At 42.5% G+C, this 13,370-nt stretch overlaps 1 protein-coding gene across 1 annotated transcript in view; it reads left to right on the top strand.

Annotated features, from left to right (window-relative positions):
- LOC102807434 (vascular endothelial growth factor C-like) overlaps nucleotides 1-9,192 on the top strand; it is a 50,304-nt gene extending 41,112 nt beyond the window's left edge. Inside the window, exons 3-4 of the mRNA XM_085498423.1 lie at nucleotides 8,455-8,666; nucleotides 8,857-9,192. Of these exons, the coding sequence (XP_085354549.1) occupies nucleotides 8,455-8,666; nucleotides 8,857-9,192 (548 nt within the window). The remainder of the gene's footprint in view (nucleotides 1-8,454; nucleotides 8,667-8,856) is intronic.
- The last annotated feature ends 4,178 nt before the right edge of the window (nucleotides 9,193-13,370 follow it).

Here is a 13,370-nt window from a genome sequence, read left to right as displayed (position 1 = left end):
CTTGCTAACTCACTTGCTAGCTCTCACTTGTTTGCTCTCGTTTGCTAGATTTCATTTGTTAGCTCTCTTTTGCTAGCTCTCACTTTTTAGCTCTCACTTGTTAGCTCTCACTTGTTAGCTGTCACTTGCTAGCTGTCACATGCTAGCTGTCACTTGCTAGCTATCATTTGCTAGCTCTCACTTGCTAGCTCTCAATTGTTAGCTCTCAGTTGTTAGCTCTCACTTGCTTGCTCTCGCTTACTGGCTCTCACTTGTAAGCTCTCACTTGGTAGCTCTCTCTTGCTAGCTCTTGCTTACTAGCTCTCACTTGCTAGCTCTCACTTGTTAGCTCTCACTTGTTAGCACTCCCTTGCTAATTCTCGCTATCTAGCTCTCACATGCTAGCTCTCAATTGCAAGCTTTCACTATTTTGCTCTCCATTGCTAGTTCTGACTAACTCTCACTTGATAGCTATCACTTGCAAGCTCTCTCCTTTTAGCTCTCACTTGCTAGCTCTCACTTGTTAGTTCTCACTCGTTCGCTCTCACTTGCTAGCTCTCACTTGCTAGCTCTCACTTGCTTGCTCTCTCTTCCTAGCTCTCACTTGCTAGCTCTCACTTGTTAGCTCTCACTTGCTAGCTTTTATTTGTAGCTCTCTCTTGCTAGCTCTCGCTTACTAGCTCTCACTTGTTAGCTCTCACTTGTTAGCTCTCACTTGCTAGCTCTCACTTGCTAGCTCTCGCGCTCTAGCTCAAACTTGCTAGCTTTCACTTTCTAGCTTTCACTTGCTAGCTCTTGCTTATTAGCTCTCAATAGCTGGCTCTCACTATCTCTCACTTGTTAGCTCAAACTTGTTAGCTCTCATTTGTTAGCTCTCGCGCACTAGCTCAAACTTGCTAGCTTTCACTTTCTAGTTCTCACTTGCTAGCTCTTGCTTATTAGCTCTCAATAGCTAGCTCTCACTAGCTCTCAATTGCTAGCTGTCACTAGCTCTCACTTGCTAACACACTTGTTAGCTCTCACTTGCTAGCTGTCGCTTTATAGCTCTAACTTGCTAGCTATCGCTTTCTAGCTCTCACTTGCTAACTTTTATTTTTTAGCTCTCACTTGTTAGCTCTCACTTGTTAGCTCTCTCTTGCTAGCTCTCGCTTACTATCTCTCACTTGTTATCTTTCACTTGCTAGCTCTCCATTTCTAGCTCTAACTTGCTAGCTCTCCCTTTCTAGCTCTCACTTGCTAGCTGTCACTTGCTAGCTCTCACTTCATAGCTAGCTTACTAGCTCTCACTTGTTAGCTCTCACTTGCTAGCTCTCTCTTGCTAGCTCTCACTTGCTAGCTCTCATTTGCTAGCTCTCACTTGCTAGCTCTCACTTGCTAGCTCTCACTTGCTGGCTCTCACTTGTTATCTCTCACTTGTTAGCTCTCACTTGCTATCTCTCACTTGCTAGCTCGCTCTTGCTAGCTCTCGCTTTCTACCTCTCACTTGCTAGCTCTCACTTGCTGGCTCTCACTTGTTATCTCTCACTTGCTAGCTCTCACTTGCTAGCTCTCACTTGCTAGCTCTCACTTGTTAGCTCTTACTTGCTAACTCTCACTTGTTAGCTCTCAATTGTTAGCTCTCACTTGCTAGCTCTCACTTGCTAGCTCTCTCTTGCTAGCTCTTGCTTACTAGCTCTCACTTGTTAGCTCTCACTTTCTAGCTCTCACTTGCTAGCTCTCACTTTCTAGCTCTCTCTTGCTAGCTCTGGCTTACTAGCTCTCACTTGTAAGCTCTCACTTGCTAGCTCTCACTTGCTCTTTCTCACTTGCTAGCTCTCGTTTACTAGCTCTCACTAGCTAGCTCTCACTTTTAAGCTCTCACTTGCTAGCTCTCTCATGCTAGCTCTCGCTCACTAGCTCTCACCTGTTAGCTCTCTCTTGCTAGCTCTCACTTGTTTGCTCTCACTTGCTAGCTCTCACTTGCTAGCTCTCTCTTGCTAGCTCTCACTTGCTGGCTCTCGCTTTCTAGCTCTCACTTGATGGCTCTCACTTGCTAGCTCTCACTTGCCAACTCTCAATCTAAAGCTCTCACTACCACTCACTTGCTAACTCATTGTTGACTCTCACTTGTTAGCTCTAACATGTTCGCTCTCACTTGCTAGCTCTCACTTGCTAGCTTTCATTTGCTAGCTCTCACTTGCTAGCTCTCACTTGTTAGCTCTCACTTGATAGCTTTCATTTGCTAGATGTCACTAGTTAGCTCTAACTACTAGCTCTCACACGCGAGCTCTCACTTGTTAGCTCTCACTTGCTAGCTCTCATTTGCTAGCTCTCACTTGTGAGCTCTCACTTGCTAGCTCTCACTTGTTAGCTCTCTCTTGCTGGCTCTCGTTTACTAGCTCTCACTTGCTAGCTCTCACTTACTAGCTCTCACTTGTTAACTCTCACTCGTTAGCTCTCACTTGTTAGCTCTCACTTGCAAGCTCTCACTTGCTAGCTCTCACTTGTTTTCTCTCACTTGCTAGATCTCTCTTGCTAGCTCCCTCTTGTTAGCTCTCACTTGTTAGCTCTCACTTGCTAGCTCTCTCATGCTTGCTCTTGCTTACTAGCTCTCACTTGCTAGCTCTCACTTGCTAGCTCTCACTTGTTAGCTCTCTCTTACGAGCTTTTACTTGTTAGCTGTCACTTGTTAGCTCTCACTCGTTAGCTCTCACTTGCTAGCTCTCTCGTGCTAGCTCTCGCTTACTAGCTTTCATATATTGGCTCTCACTTGCTAGTTATCACTTGTTAGCTCTCATTTGCTAGCTCTCACTTGTTAGCTCTCACTTGCTAGCTCTCTCATGCTAGCTCTCGCTTACTAGCTCTCACTTGTTGGCTCTCACTTGCAGGCTCTCACTTGTTAGCTCTCATTTGCTATTTCTCACTTGTTAGCTCTCAATTGCTAGCTCTCGCTTTCTAGCTCTCACCTGCTAGCCATCACTTGCTGGCTCTCACTTGCTATCTCTCACTTGTAAGCTCCCACTTTTAGCTCTCACTTGCTTGCTCTCACTTGCTAGCTCTCACTTGCTAGCTCTCACTTGCTAGCTCTCGTTTACTCGCTCTCACTTGCTAGCTCTCACTTGTTAGCTCTCACTTGCTAGCTCACTCATGCTAGCTCTCGCTCACTAGCTCTCACTTGTTATCTCTCACTTGTTAGTTCTCACTTGTTAGCTCTCACTTGCTAGCTCTCACTTTCTAGCTCTCAATTGCAAGCTCTCACTACCACTCACTTGCTAACTCACTTGTTGACTCACTTGTTAGCTCTCACTTGTTCGCTCTCACTTGCTAGCTCTAACTTGCTAGCTTTCATTTGCTAGCTCTCACTTGCTAGCTCTCGCTTTCTAGCTCTCACTTGCTAGCTTTCACTTGCTGGCTCTCACTTGTTAGCTCTCACTTGCTTGCTCTCACTTGCTAGCTGTCACTAGTTAGCTCTCACTACTAGCTCTCATACGCTAGCTCTCACTTGTTAGCTCTCACTTGCTAGCTCTCACTTGCTGGCTCTCACTTGTTAGCTCTCACTTGCTAGCTCTCACTTGCTAGCTCTCACTTGTTAGCTCTCACTTGTTAGCTCTCACTTGTTAGCTCTCACTTGTTACCTCTCACTTGCTAGCTCTCTCATGCTTGCTCTTGCTTACTAGCTGTCACTTGCTAGCTCTCATTTGCTAGCTCTCACTTGTTAGCTCTCTCTTACGAGCTTTTACTTGTTAGCTGTCACTTGCTAGCTCTCACTCGTTAGCTCTCACTTGCTAGCTCTCTCGTGCTAGCTCTCGCTTACTAGCTTTCATATATTGGCTCTCACTTGCTAGTTATCACTTGTTAGCTCTCATTTGCTAGCTCTCACTTGTTAGCTCTCACTTGCTAGCTCTCTCATGCTAGCTCTCGCTTACTAGCTCTCACTTGTTGGCTCTCACTTGCAGGCTCTCACTTGTTAGCTCTCATTTGCTATTTCTCACTTGTTAGCTCTCACTTGCTAGCTCTCGCTTTCTAGCTCTCACCTGCTAGCCATCACTTGCTGGCTCTCACTTGCTATCTCTCACTTGTAAGCTCCCACTTTTAGCTCTCACTTGCTTGCTCTCACTTGCTAGCTCTCACTTGCTAGCTCTCACTTGCTAGCTCTCGTTTACTCGCTCTCACTTGCTAGCTCTCACTTGTTAGCTCTCACTTGCTAGCTCACTCATGCTAGCTCTCGCTCACTAGCTCTCACTCGTTAGCTCTCTCTTTCTAGCTCTCACGTGTTAGCTCTCACTTGCTAGCTCTCACTTTCTAGCTCTCAATTGCAAGCTCTCACTACCACTCACTTGCTAACTCACTTGTTGACTCTCACTTGTTAGCTCTCACTTGTTCGCTCTCACTTGCTAGCTCTAATTTGCTAGCTTTCATTTGCTAGCTCTCACTTGTTATCTCTCACTTGCTTGCTCTCACTTGCTAGCTGTCACTAGATAGCTCTCACTACTAGCTCTCATACGCTAGCTCTCACTTGCTGGATCTCACTTGTTATCTCTCACTTGTTAGCTCTCATTTGCTAGCTCTCACTTGCTAGCTCTCACTTGCTAGCTCTCACTTGCTGGCTCTCACTTGTTATCTCTCACTTGCTAGCTCTCACTTGCTAGCTCTCACTTGCTAGCTCTCACTTGTTAGCTCTTACTTGCTAACTCTCACTTGTTAGCTCTCACTTGTTACCTCTCACTTGCTAGCTCTCACTTGTTATCTCTCACTTGCTAGCTCTCACTTGCTAGCTCTCACTTGCTGGCTCTCACTTGTTATCTCTCACTTGTTAGCTCCCACTTCTAGTTCTCACTTGCAAGGTCTCACTTGCTAGCTCTCACTTGCTAGCTCTCACTTGCTAGCTCTCACTTGTTGGCTCTCACTTGCTAGCTCTCACTTGCTAGTTTTCACGTGTTACCTCTCACTTGCTAACTCTCTCATGCTTGTTCTCTTTTGCTAGCTCTCACTTGTTAGCTCTCACTTGCTAGCTCTCACTTGCTGTATCTCACTTGCTAGCTCTCGTTTACTAGCTCCCACTTGATAGCTCTCTCTTACTAACTCTCATTTGCTAGCTCTCACTTGCTTGCTCTCTCTTGCTAGCTCTCTCTTGCTAGCTCTCACTTTCTAGCTTTCGCTTTATAGCTCTCACTTGCTAGCTCTCAATTGCTTGCTCTCAATTACAAGCTCTCACTACCTCTCACTTGCTAACTCACTTTTTGACTCTCACTTGTTAGCACTCACTTGTTCGCTCTCTCTTCCTAGCTCTCACTTGCTAGCTCTCACTTGCTAGCTCTCACTTGCTGGCTCTCACTTGTTATCTCCCACTTGTTAGCTCCCACTTTTAGCTTTCACTTGCTTGCTCTCACTTGCTAGCGGTCACTTCTTAGCTCTCCTACTAGCTCTCATACGCTTGCTCTTACTTGTTAGCTCTCACTTGCTAGCTCTCACTTGCTAGCTCTCACTTGCTAGCTCTCACTTGTTGGCTCTCACTTGCTAGCTCTCACTTGTTAGCTATCATTAGCTAGCTCTCACTTGCTAGCTCTCACTTGCTAGCTCTCACTTGTTAGCTGTCACTTGCTAGCTCTCACTTGTTAGCTCTCACTTGCTAACTCTATCACGCTAGTTCTCGCTTACTAGCTCTCACTTGTTAGCTCTCACTTGCTAGCTCTCACTTGCTAGCTCTCTCTTGCTAGCTCTCACTTGCTAGCTCTCATTTGTTAGCTCTCACTTGTTAGCTCTCACCTGTTAGCTCTCACTTGTTAGCTCTCACTTTCTAGCTCTCGCTTGCTAGTTCTCATTTGTTTTCTCTCTCATGCTAGCTCTCACTTGCTAGCTCTCACTTGTTAGCTCTCACTTGTTAGCTCTCACTTGTTAGCTCTCACTTTCTAGCTCTCACTTGTTAGCTCTCACTTGTTACCTCTCACTTGCTAGCTCTCTCATGCTTGTTCTTGCTTACTAGCTCTCACTTGCTAGCTCTCACTTGCTAGCTCTCACTTGTTAGCTCTCGCTTACTAGCTTTTACTTGTTAGGTCTCACTTGCTAGCTCTCACTCGTTAGCTCTCACTTGCTAGCTCTCTCATGCTAGCTCTCGCTTACTAGCTCTCACTTGTTGGCTCTCATTTGCGAGCTCTCACTTGTTGTCTCTCATTTGCTTTTTCTCACTTGCTAGCTCTCGTTTACTCGCTCTCACTTGCTAGCTCTCACTTGCTAGCTCTCTCATGCTAGCTCTCGCTCACTAGCTCTCACTTGTTAGATCTCTCTTGCTAGCTCTCACTTGTTAGCTCTCACTTGCTAGATCTCACTTGCTAGCTCTCAATTGCAAGCCCTCACTACCACTCACTTGCTAACTCACTTGTTGACTCTCACTTGTTAGCTCTCACTTGTTCGCTCTCACTTGCTAGCTCTAACTTGCTAGCTTTTATTTGCTAGCTCTCACTTGCTAGCTCTCGCTTTCTAGCTCTCACTTGCTAGCTTTCACTTGCTGGCTCTCACTTGTTTGCTCTCACTTGCTTGCTCTCACTTGCTAGCTGTCACTAGTTAGCTCTCACTACTTGCTCTCATACGCTAGCTCTCACTTCTTAGCTCTCACTTGCTAGCTCTCACTTGTTAGCTCTCATTTGCTAGCTCTCACTTGCTAACTCTCGCTTACTAGCTCTCACTTGTTAGCTCTCACTTGTTAGCTCTCAATTGCTAGCTCTCACTTGCTAGCTCTCTCTTGCTAGCTCTGGCTTACTAGCTCTCTCTTGTTAGCTCTCTCTTGCTAGCTCTCTCTTGATAGCTCTCACTTGTTAGCTATCGCTTACTTGCTCTTACTTGTTAGCTGTCACTTGCTAGCTGTCACTTGCTAGCTCTCACTTGTTAGCTCTCACTTGTTAGCTCTCACTTGCTAGTTCTCACTTGTTAGCTCTCACTTGCTAGCTCTCACTTCTTAGCTCTCTCTTGCTAGCTCTCGCTTACTAGCTCTCGCTTGCCAGCTCTCTCTTGCTAGTTCTCACTTGTTAGCTCTCACTTGTTAGCTCTCACTTGTTAGCTCTCACTTGCTAGCTCTCACTTGTTAACTCTCACTTGTTACCTCTCACTTGCTAGCTCTCTCATGCTTGCTCTTGTTTACTAGCTCTCACTTGCTAGCTCTCACTTGCTAGCTCTCACTTGTTAGCTCTCGCTTACTAGCTTTTACTTGTTAGCTCTCACTTGCTAGCTCTCACTTGTTAGCTCTCACTTGCTAGCTCTCACTCGTTAGCTCTCACTTGCTAGCTCTCTCATGCTAGCCCTCGCTTACTAGCTCTCACTTGTTGGCTCCCACTTGCTAGCTCTCACTTGTTAGCTCTCTTTTGCTAGCTCTCGATTACGAGCTCTCACTTGTTAGCTCTCACTTGTTAGCTCTCACTTGCTAGCTCTCACTTGCTAGCTCTCTCTTGCTAGCTCTGGCTTACTAGCTGTCGCTTGTTAGCTCTCACTTGCTAGCTCTCACTTCCTAGCTCTCACTTGTCTAAACCACGACTGTTGCATGTACATATCGTGAATTCTCTGCTTTAAATGTGTAAACAAGAATTAACGTTGACGATTCAACCAAATAAATCAAGGTTATAGGAATATTTCTTTGATATGGAAAGTCCACATATGTTAATATTTGTGTTGACAATACGTCCCCCGATTCACCATAAATAAAAGGGTGTCCTGCATTCAATATATTCAACCCAATTTCACAAAACAAACAATGCATAATTTCGACACTTTCCCTTTATCCGACTCCTAAACCACACACTGATATATACCCCATACATGACAGCACATACTCAAAGAACTAAATATTTGCACTAAAATGTAATTTAGCTAGTACAAACATGGATGGATAAAAGTTGACTAGAAAGAAAAACATCTGTTTTGGTGATGTCGTGTGAATTATAATTTTATCACCTTCGATTCGAGTATATTACTAGCATGTGACATCTCCTGTGATAACCGTGATAACCTCATTCTTTGATTTCTAAATTGTGTAGGTCAAGCCAGTGTTATGTACATTATGTATTAACCAACATTTCAGAAGATATTTAACGTTTGAAACATATTGCTGAATGCATGTACTATTTCTGATTGGCTGACACACGTGACTCCCATTTGGTTCCAAGGCTCATATTAATCATTTGCGCTGGTACATTGAAGCACTGTGCTTCAACACAGGAATCCAGGAGGATTGAGCCATTGTTTAAAAAACAAATTTTTAACAATTAGACAAATGTTTGTTCTTGTCATACAAGCAATCGCCCAATCAGCAGCAGACTTACAAAACAATCACTATCTCTGGCAACATTTGGGTTTTCAAGTCATATATCAATTGAAGCCAGAGCACAAAGTCTAATTTTCAGGCAATAACCGCATATACGCTGTCTTATAAGTGGTCACTGTATCTTCGCGTATTTTTCGAGATAAAACAAAATTAAAAATAAGTGTTTTAATTGTAATTTACTTTAGCATTGGACATGATTAACAGAGAAGCCAGTAAAGCAAGGTGTAAACCACGTGACACGGTGGTTGATGTTTACAAGGAACTGGGTCTACATAAAGGAATATCACTAATCTTTCCAGAATGTGTACTTGTACAGCGCTGTGAAAATAATGGTTGTTGCCATGACACCCAAGAATGTAAAGTTGATGTCAATCAAACAAGAAATGTATCAATGCTGGTAAGCACCGAACGGCAGAATATATGAATTAACAAGCAAAATAAATTAAAAGGGATAAACCATATTATTAACATTAGTTTAACTGTTAATTTCTATGTAAAAAAACAACAACACTTAAATATGTTTTCAAGGCATAATCGATATCGATGAAATTTAGCAATAAACTTGTTATTTCACATCTTACTCTTAGTTCATCACGCCAACACCAGCATTCCGGAATATTTCAATGGATAAGTCTTGTTCCTGTCAAAATAAGCCTGGATTCTGCCCTGAATCTTATCCGTGCCCAGACGGAGGACTTTGGGACTCGGTTACCTGTGGCTGTCAGTGTAAAAAGCGTTGTCCATTTCCATTTGTTCTGGACAGAATCAAATGTGAGTGTTCATGCCTGGTGACAGACAGAAAGTGTTTACTAATCAGGAAAGGAAAGAGATCGTTGGAACCAGACGAATGTAGGCAAGTATCACATACCATTGCATCAAGACCACTTTGGTCAACATTGCACTATTCTAGTACATCAGTCTAACACATATCCCATTATTTAAAGAGCGATGGTCGTCGCGCTCCGCATGTCCGACATTTGTGTTGATAAACATTGATTTTCCCACAATCTAATGCGCTCTCCTAATGGGAATCACAAGTACGAGGTTTGACCTGGGCGCGACTTACACTAATTACCGCCGGTGACTCTTTCGATGCCTTCTAATGACCTAAAAAATATATAATTAAAAAGTGGTAACGTCTCAGTTTGTAATCAGTGTTTTCTTCTTTGATTTGCGTGAGACGTGTGTGGGGGGGGTACTACTTATGAGGTGAACAATCATCTTTTTAGTTGGCTTGTTTAACGTTTTGATTATTAATAGTGTTCCTGGGGATTCGTTACAGTTGAGTAGCGTCGTGTGAAATCGATTGTTACAACTAATTACAGATTATTCAATATCATCACTTTGATAAATGGTCTGACTGAGTGGAACATCAGCATGACCATTCAATATTATATAACTATAGCCTTGCCTCACTTTACCATCTCTACTATAACTGTGCTTGAGGAATGACACGTAATGTTCTTTTATTTTTTAGAATACTATATGGTATTTAGTTGAATCATTTTGATCATTCGCATCAATAACGTTTTCCTGGTAACCACTGTCCTACATTATAAAATGGTAAAATTAATAGCATAATTACACAACTAGGAACACAGATTCAAAATAGTAAATACACGATTAGATGGTATACAAAATACATTGATACAAAGAACAATTTAAAGTTTTTAAATTCAATAAAAATAGTTTGTTATAGTCATAGGAAACATACAATGATATATATGATACAATGAGTTGTATGTTTCACTTATAAAATTATTACATGAATACTACAAGTATGCACACATGCAGTATGGCAATCGTATCGATTGACTTGTAGTTGAGTTTGAAGCGATCCCGTACTGCCTGATAGCATACATTGCGATATTCTCTTAATTAACTTACTATTGTACATCTTTACTCTGTTTGTAATAACCTTTTGAGAAAAGTAACAAAAATTACTTTGCGCAGGGTGAACATTTGTGTTGAGTACCGTAGCACTGCTTTCGTTTGTGTTGAGTACCGTAGCACTGCTTTCATTTATGTTGAGTACCGTAGCACTGCTTTCATTTGTGTTTAGTACCGTAGCACTGCTATAATTTGCGTTGAATAACGTAGCACTGATATCATTTGTGTTGAGTACCGTAGAACTGCTTTCATTTGCGTTGAGTAACGTAGCACTGCTTTCATTTGCATTGAATAACGTAGCACCAATATCATTTGTGTTGAGTACCGTAGCACTGCTTTCGTTTGTGTTGAGTACCGTAGAACTGCTTTCATTTGTGTTGAGTACCATAGCACTGCTTTCATTTATGTTGAGTAGCGTAGCACTGCTTTCATTTGTGTTGAGTACCGTATCATTGCTTTCATTTGTGTTGAGTACCGTAGCACTGCTTTCATTTATGTTGAGTACCGTAGCACTGCTTTCATTTGTGTTGAGTACCGTAGCACTGCTTTCATTTGCGTTGAGTAACGTAGCACTGATATCATTTGCGTTGAATAACGTAGCACTGATATCATTTGTGTTGAGTACCGTAGCACTGATATAATTTGTGTTGAGTACCGTAGCTCTGCTTTCATTTATGTTGAGTCCGTAGCACTGCTTTCATTTGTGTTGAGTACCGTAGCACTGCTTTCATTTGCGTTGAGTAACGTAGCACTGATATCATTTGCGTTGAATAACGTAGCACTGATATCATTTGTGTTGAGTACCGTAGCACTGCTTTCATTTATGTTGAGTACCGTAGCACTGCTTTCATTTGCGTTGAGTAACGTAGCACTGATATCATTTGCGTTGAGTAACGTAGCACTGATATCTTTTGTGTTGAGTACCGTAGCACTGCTTTCGTTTGTGTTGAGTACCGTAGCACTGCTTTTGTTTGTGTTGAGTAACGTAGCACTGCTTTCGTTTGTGTTGAGTACCGTAGCACTGCTTTCGTTTGTGTTGAGTACCGTAGCACTGCTTTCATTTGTGTTGAGTACCATAGCACTGCTTTCATTTATGTTGAGTAGCGTAGCACTGCTTTCATTTGTGTTGAGTACCGTATCATTGCTTTCATTTGTGTTGAGTACCGTAGCACTGCTTTCATTTATGTTGAGTACCATAGCACTGCTTTCATTTGTGTTGAGAACCGTAGCACTGCTTTCATTTGCGTTGAGTAACGTAGCACTGATATCATTTGCGTTGAATAACGTAGCACTGATATCATTTGTGTTGAGTACCGTAGCACTGATATAATTTGTGTTGAGTACCGTAGCACTGCTTTCATTTATGTTGAGTACCGTAGCACTGCTTTCATTTGTGTTCAGTACCGTAGCACTGCTTTCATTTGCGTTGAGTAACGTAGCACTGATATCATTTGCGTTGAATAACGTAGCACTGATATCATTTGTGTTGAGTACCGTAGCACTGCTTTCATTTATGTTGAGTACCGTAGCACTGCTTTCATTTGCGTTGAGTAACGTAGCACTGATATCATTTGCGTTGAGTAACGTAGCACTGATATCATTTGTGTTGAGTACCGTAGCACTGCTTTCGTTTGTGTTGAGTACCGTAGCACTGCTTTCGTTTGTGTTGAGTAACGTAGCACTGCTTTCGTTTGTGTTGAGTACCGTAGCACTGTTTTCGTTTGTGTTGAGTACCGTAGCACTGCTTTCATTTGTGTTGAGTACCATAGCACTGCTTTCATTTATGTTGAGTACCGTAGCACTGCTTTCATTTATGTTGAGTACCGTAGCACTGCTTTCATTTGTGTTGAGTACCGTAGCACTGCTTTCATTTATGTTGAGTACCGTAGCACTGCTTTCATTTGTGTTGAGTACCGTAGCACTGCTTTCGTTTGTGTTGAGTAACGTAGCACTGCTTTCGTTTGTGTTGAGTACCGTAGCACTGCTTTCGTTTGTGTTGAGTACCGTAGCACTGCTTTCGTTTGTGTTGAGTACCGTAGCACTGCTTTCATTTGTGTTGAGTACCGTAGCACTGCTTTCATTTGCGTTGAGTAACGTAGCACTGATATAATTTGCGTTGAATAACGTAGCACTGATATCATTTGTGTTGAGTACCGTAGAACTGCTTTCATTTGCGTTGAGTAACGTAGCACTGCTTTCATTTGCATTGAATAACGTAGCACCAATATCATTTGTGTTGAGTACCGTAGCATTGCTTTCATTTGCGTTGAATAACGTAGCACTGATATAATTTGCGTCTAATAACGTAGCACTGATATAATTTGTGTAGAGTACCGTAGCACTGCTTTTGTTTGTGTTGAGTAACATAGCACTGCTTTCATTTGTGTTGAGTACCGTAGAACTGCTTTCATTTGCGTTGAGTAACGTAGCACTGCTTTCATTTGCATTGAATAACGTAGCACCAATATCATTTGTGTTGAGTACCGTAGCACTGCTTTCGTTTGTGTTGAGTACCGTAGAACTGCTTTCATTTGTGTTGAGTACCATAGCACTGCTTTCATTTATGTTGAGTAGCGTAGCACTGCTTTCATTTGTGTTGAGTACCGTATCATTGCTTTCATTTGTGTTGAGTACCGTAGCACTGCTTTCATTTATGTTGAGTACCGTAGCACTGCTTTCATTTGTGTTGAGTACCGTAGCACTGCTTTCATTTGCGTTGAGTAACGTAGCACTGATATCATTTGCGTTGAATAACGTAGCACTGATATCATTTGTGTTGAGTACCGTAGCACTGATATAATTTGTGTTGAGTACCGTAGCTCTGCTTTCATTTATGTTGAGTCCGTAGCACTGCTTTCATTTGTGTTGAGTACCGTAGCACTGCTTTCATTTGCGTTGAGTAACGTAGCACTGATATCATTTGCGTTGAATAACGTAGCACTGATATCATTTGTGTTGAGTACCGTAGCACTGCTTTCATTTATGTTGAGTACCGTAGCACTGCTTTCATTTGCGTTGAGTAACGTAGCACTGATATCATTTGCGTTGAGTAACGTAGCACTGATATCTTTTGTGTTGAGTACCGTAGCACTGCTTTCGTTTGTGTTGAGTACCGTAGCACTGCTTTTGTTTGTGTTGAGTAACGTAGCACTGCTTTCGTTTGTGTTGAGTACCGTAGCACTGCTTTCGTTTGTGTTGAGTACCGTAGCAC

This window comes from Saccoglossus kowalevskii, chromosome 4, assembly GCF_978046115.1.
Source record: "Saccoglossus kowalevskii chromosome 4, keSacKowa6.1, whole genome shotgun sequence".
NCBI classification, from domain to species: Eukaryota; Metazoa; Hemichordata; class Enteropneusta; family Harrimaniidae; genus Saccoglossus; species Saccoglossus kowalevskii.
The sequence above is the reverse complement of the archived record's forward strand: the minus strand, read 5'-3'. Positions and strand labels throughout refer to the sequence as shown.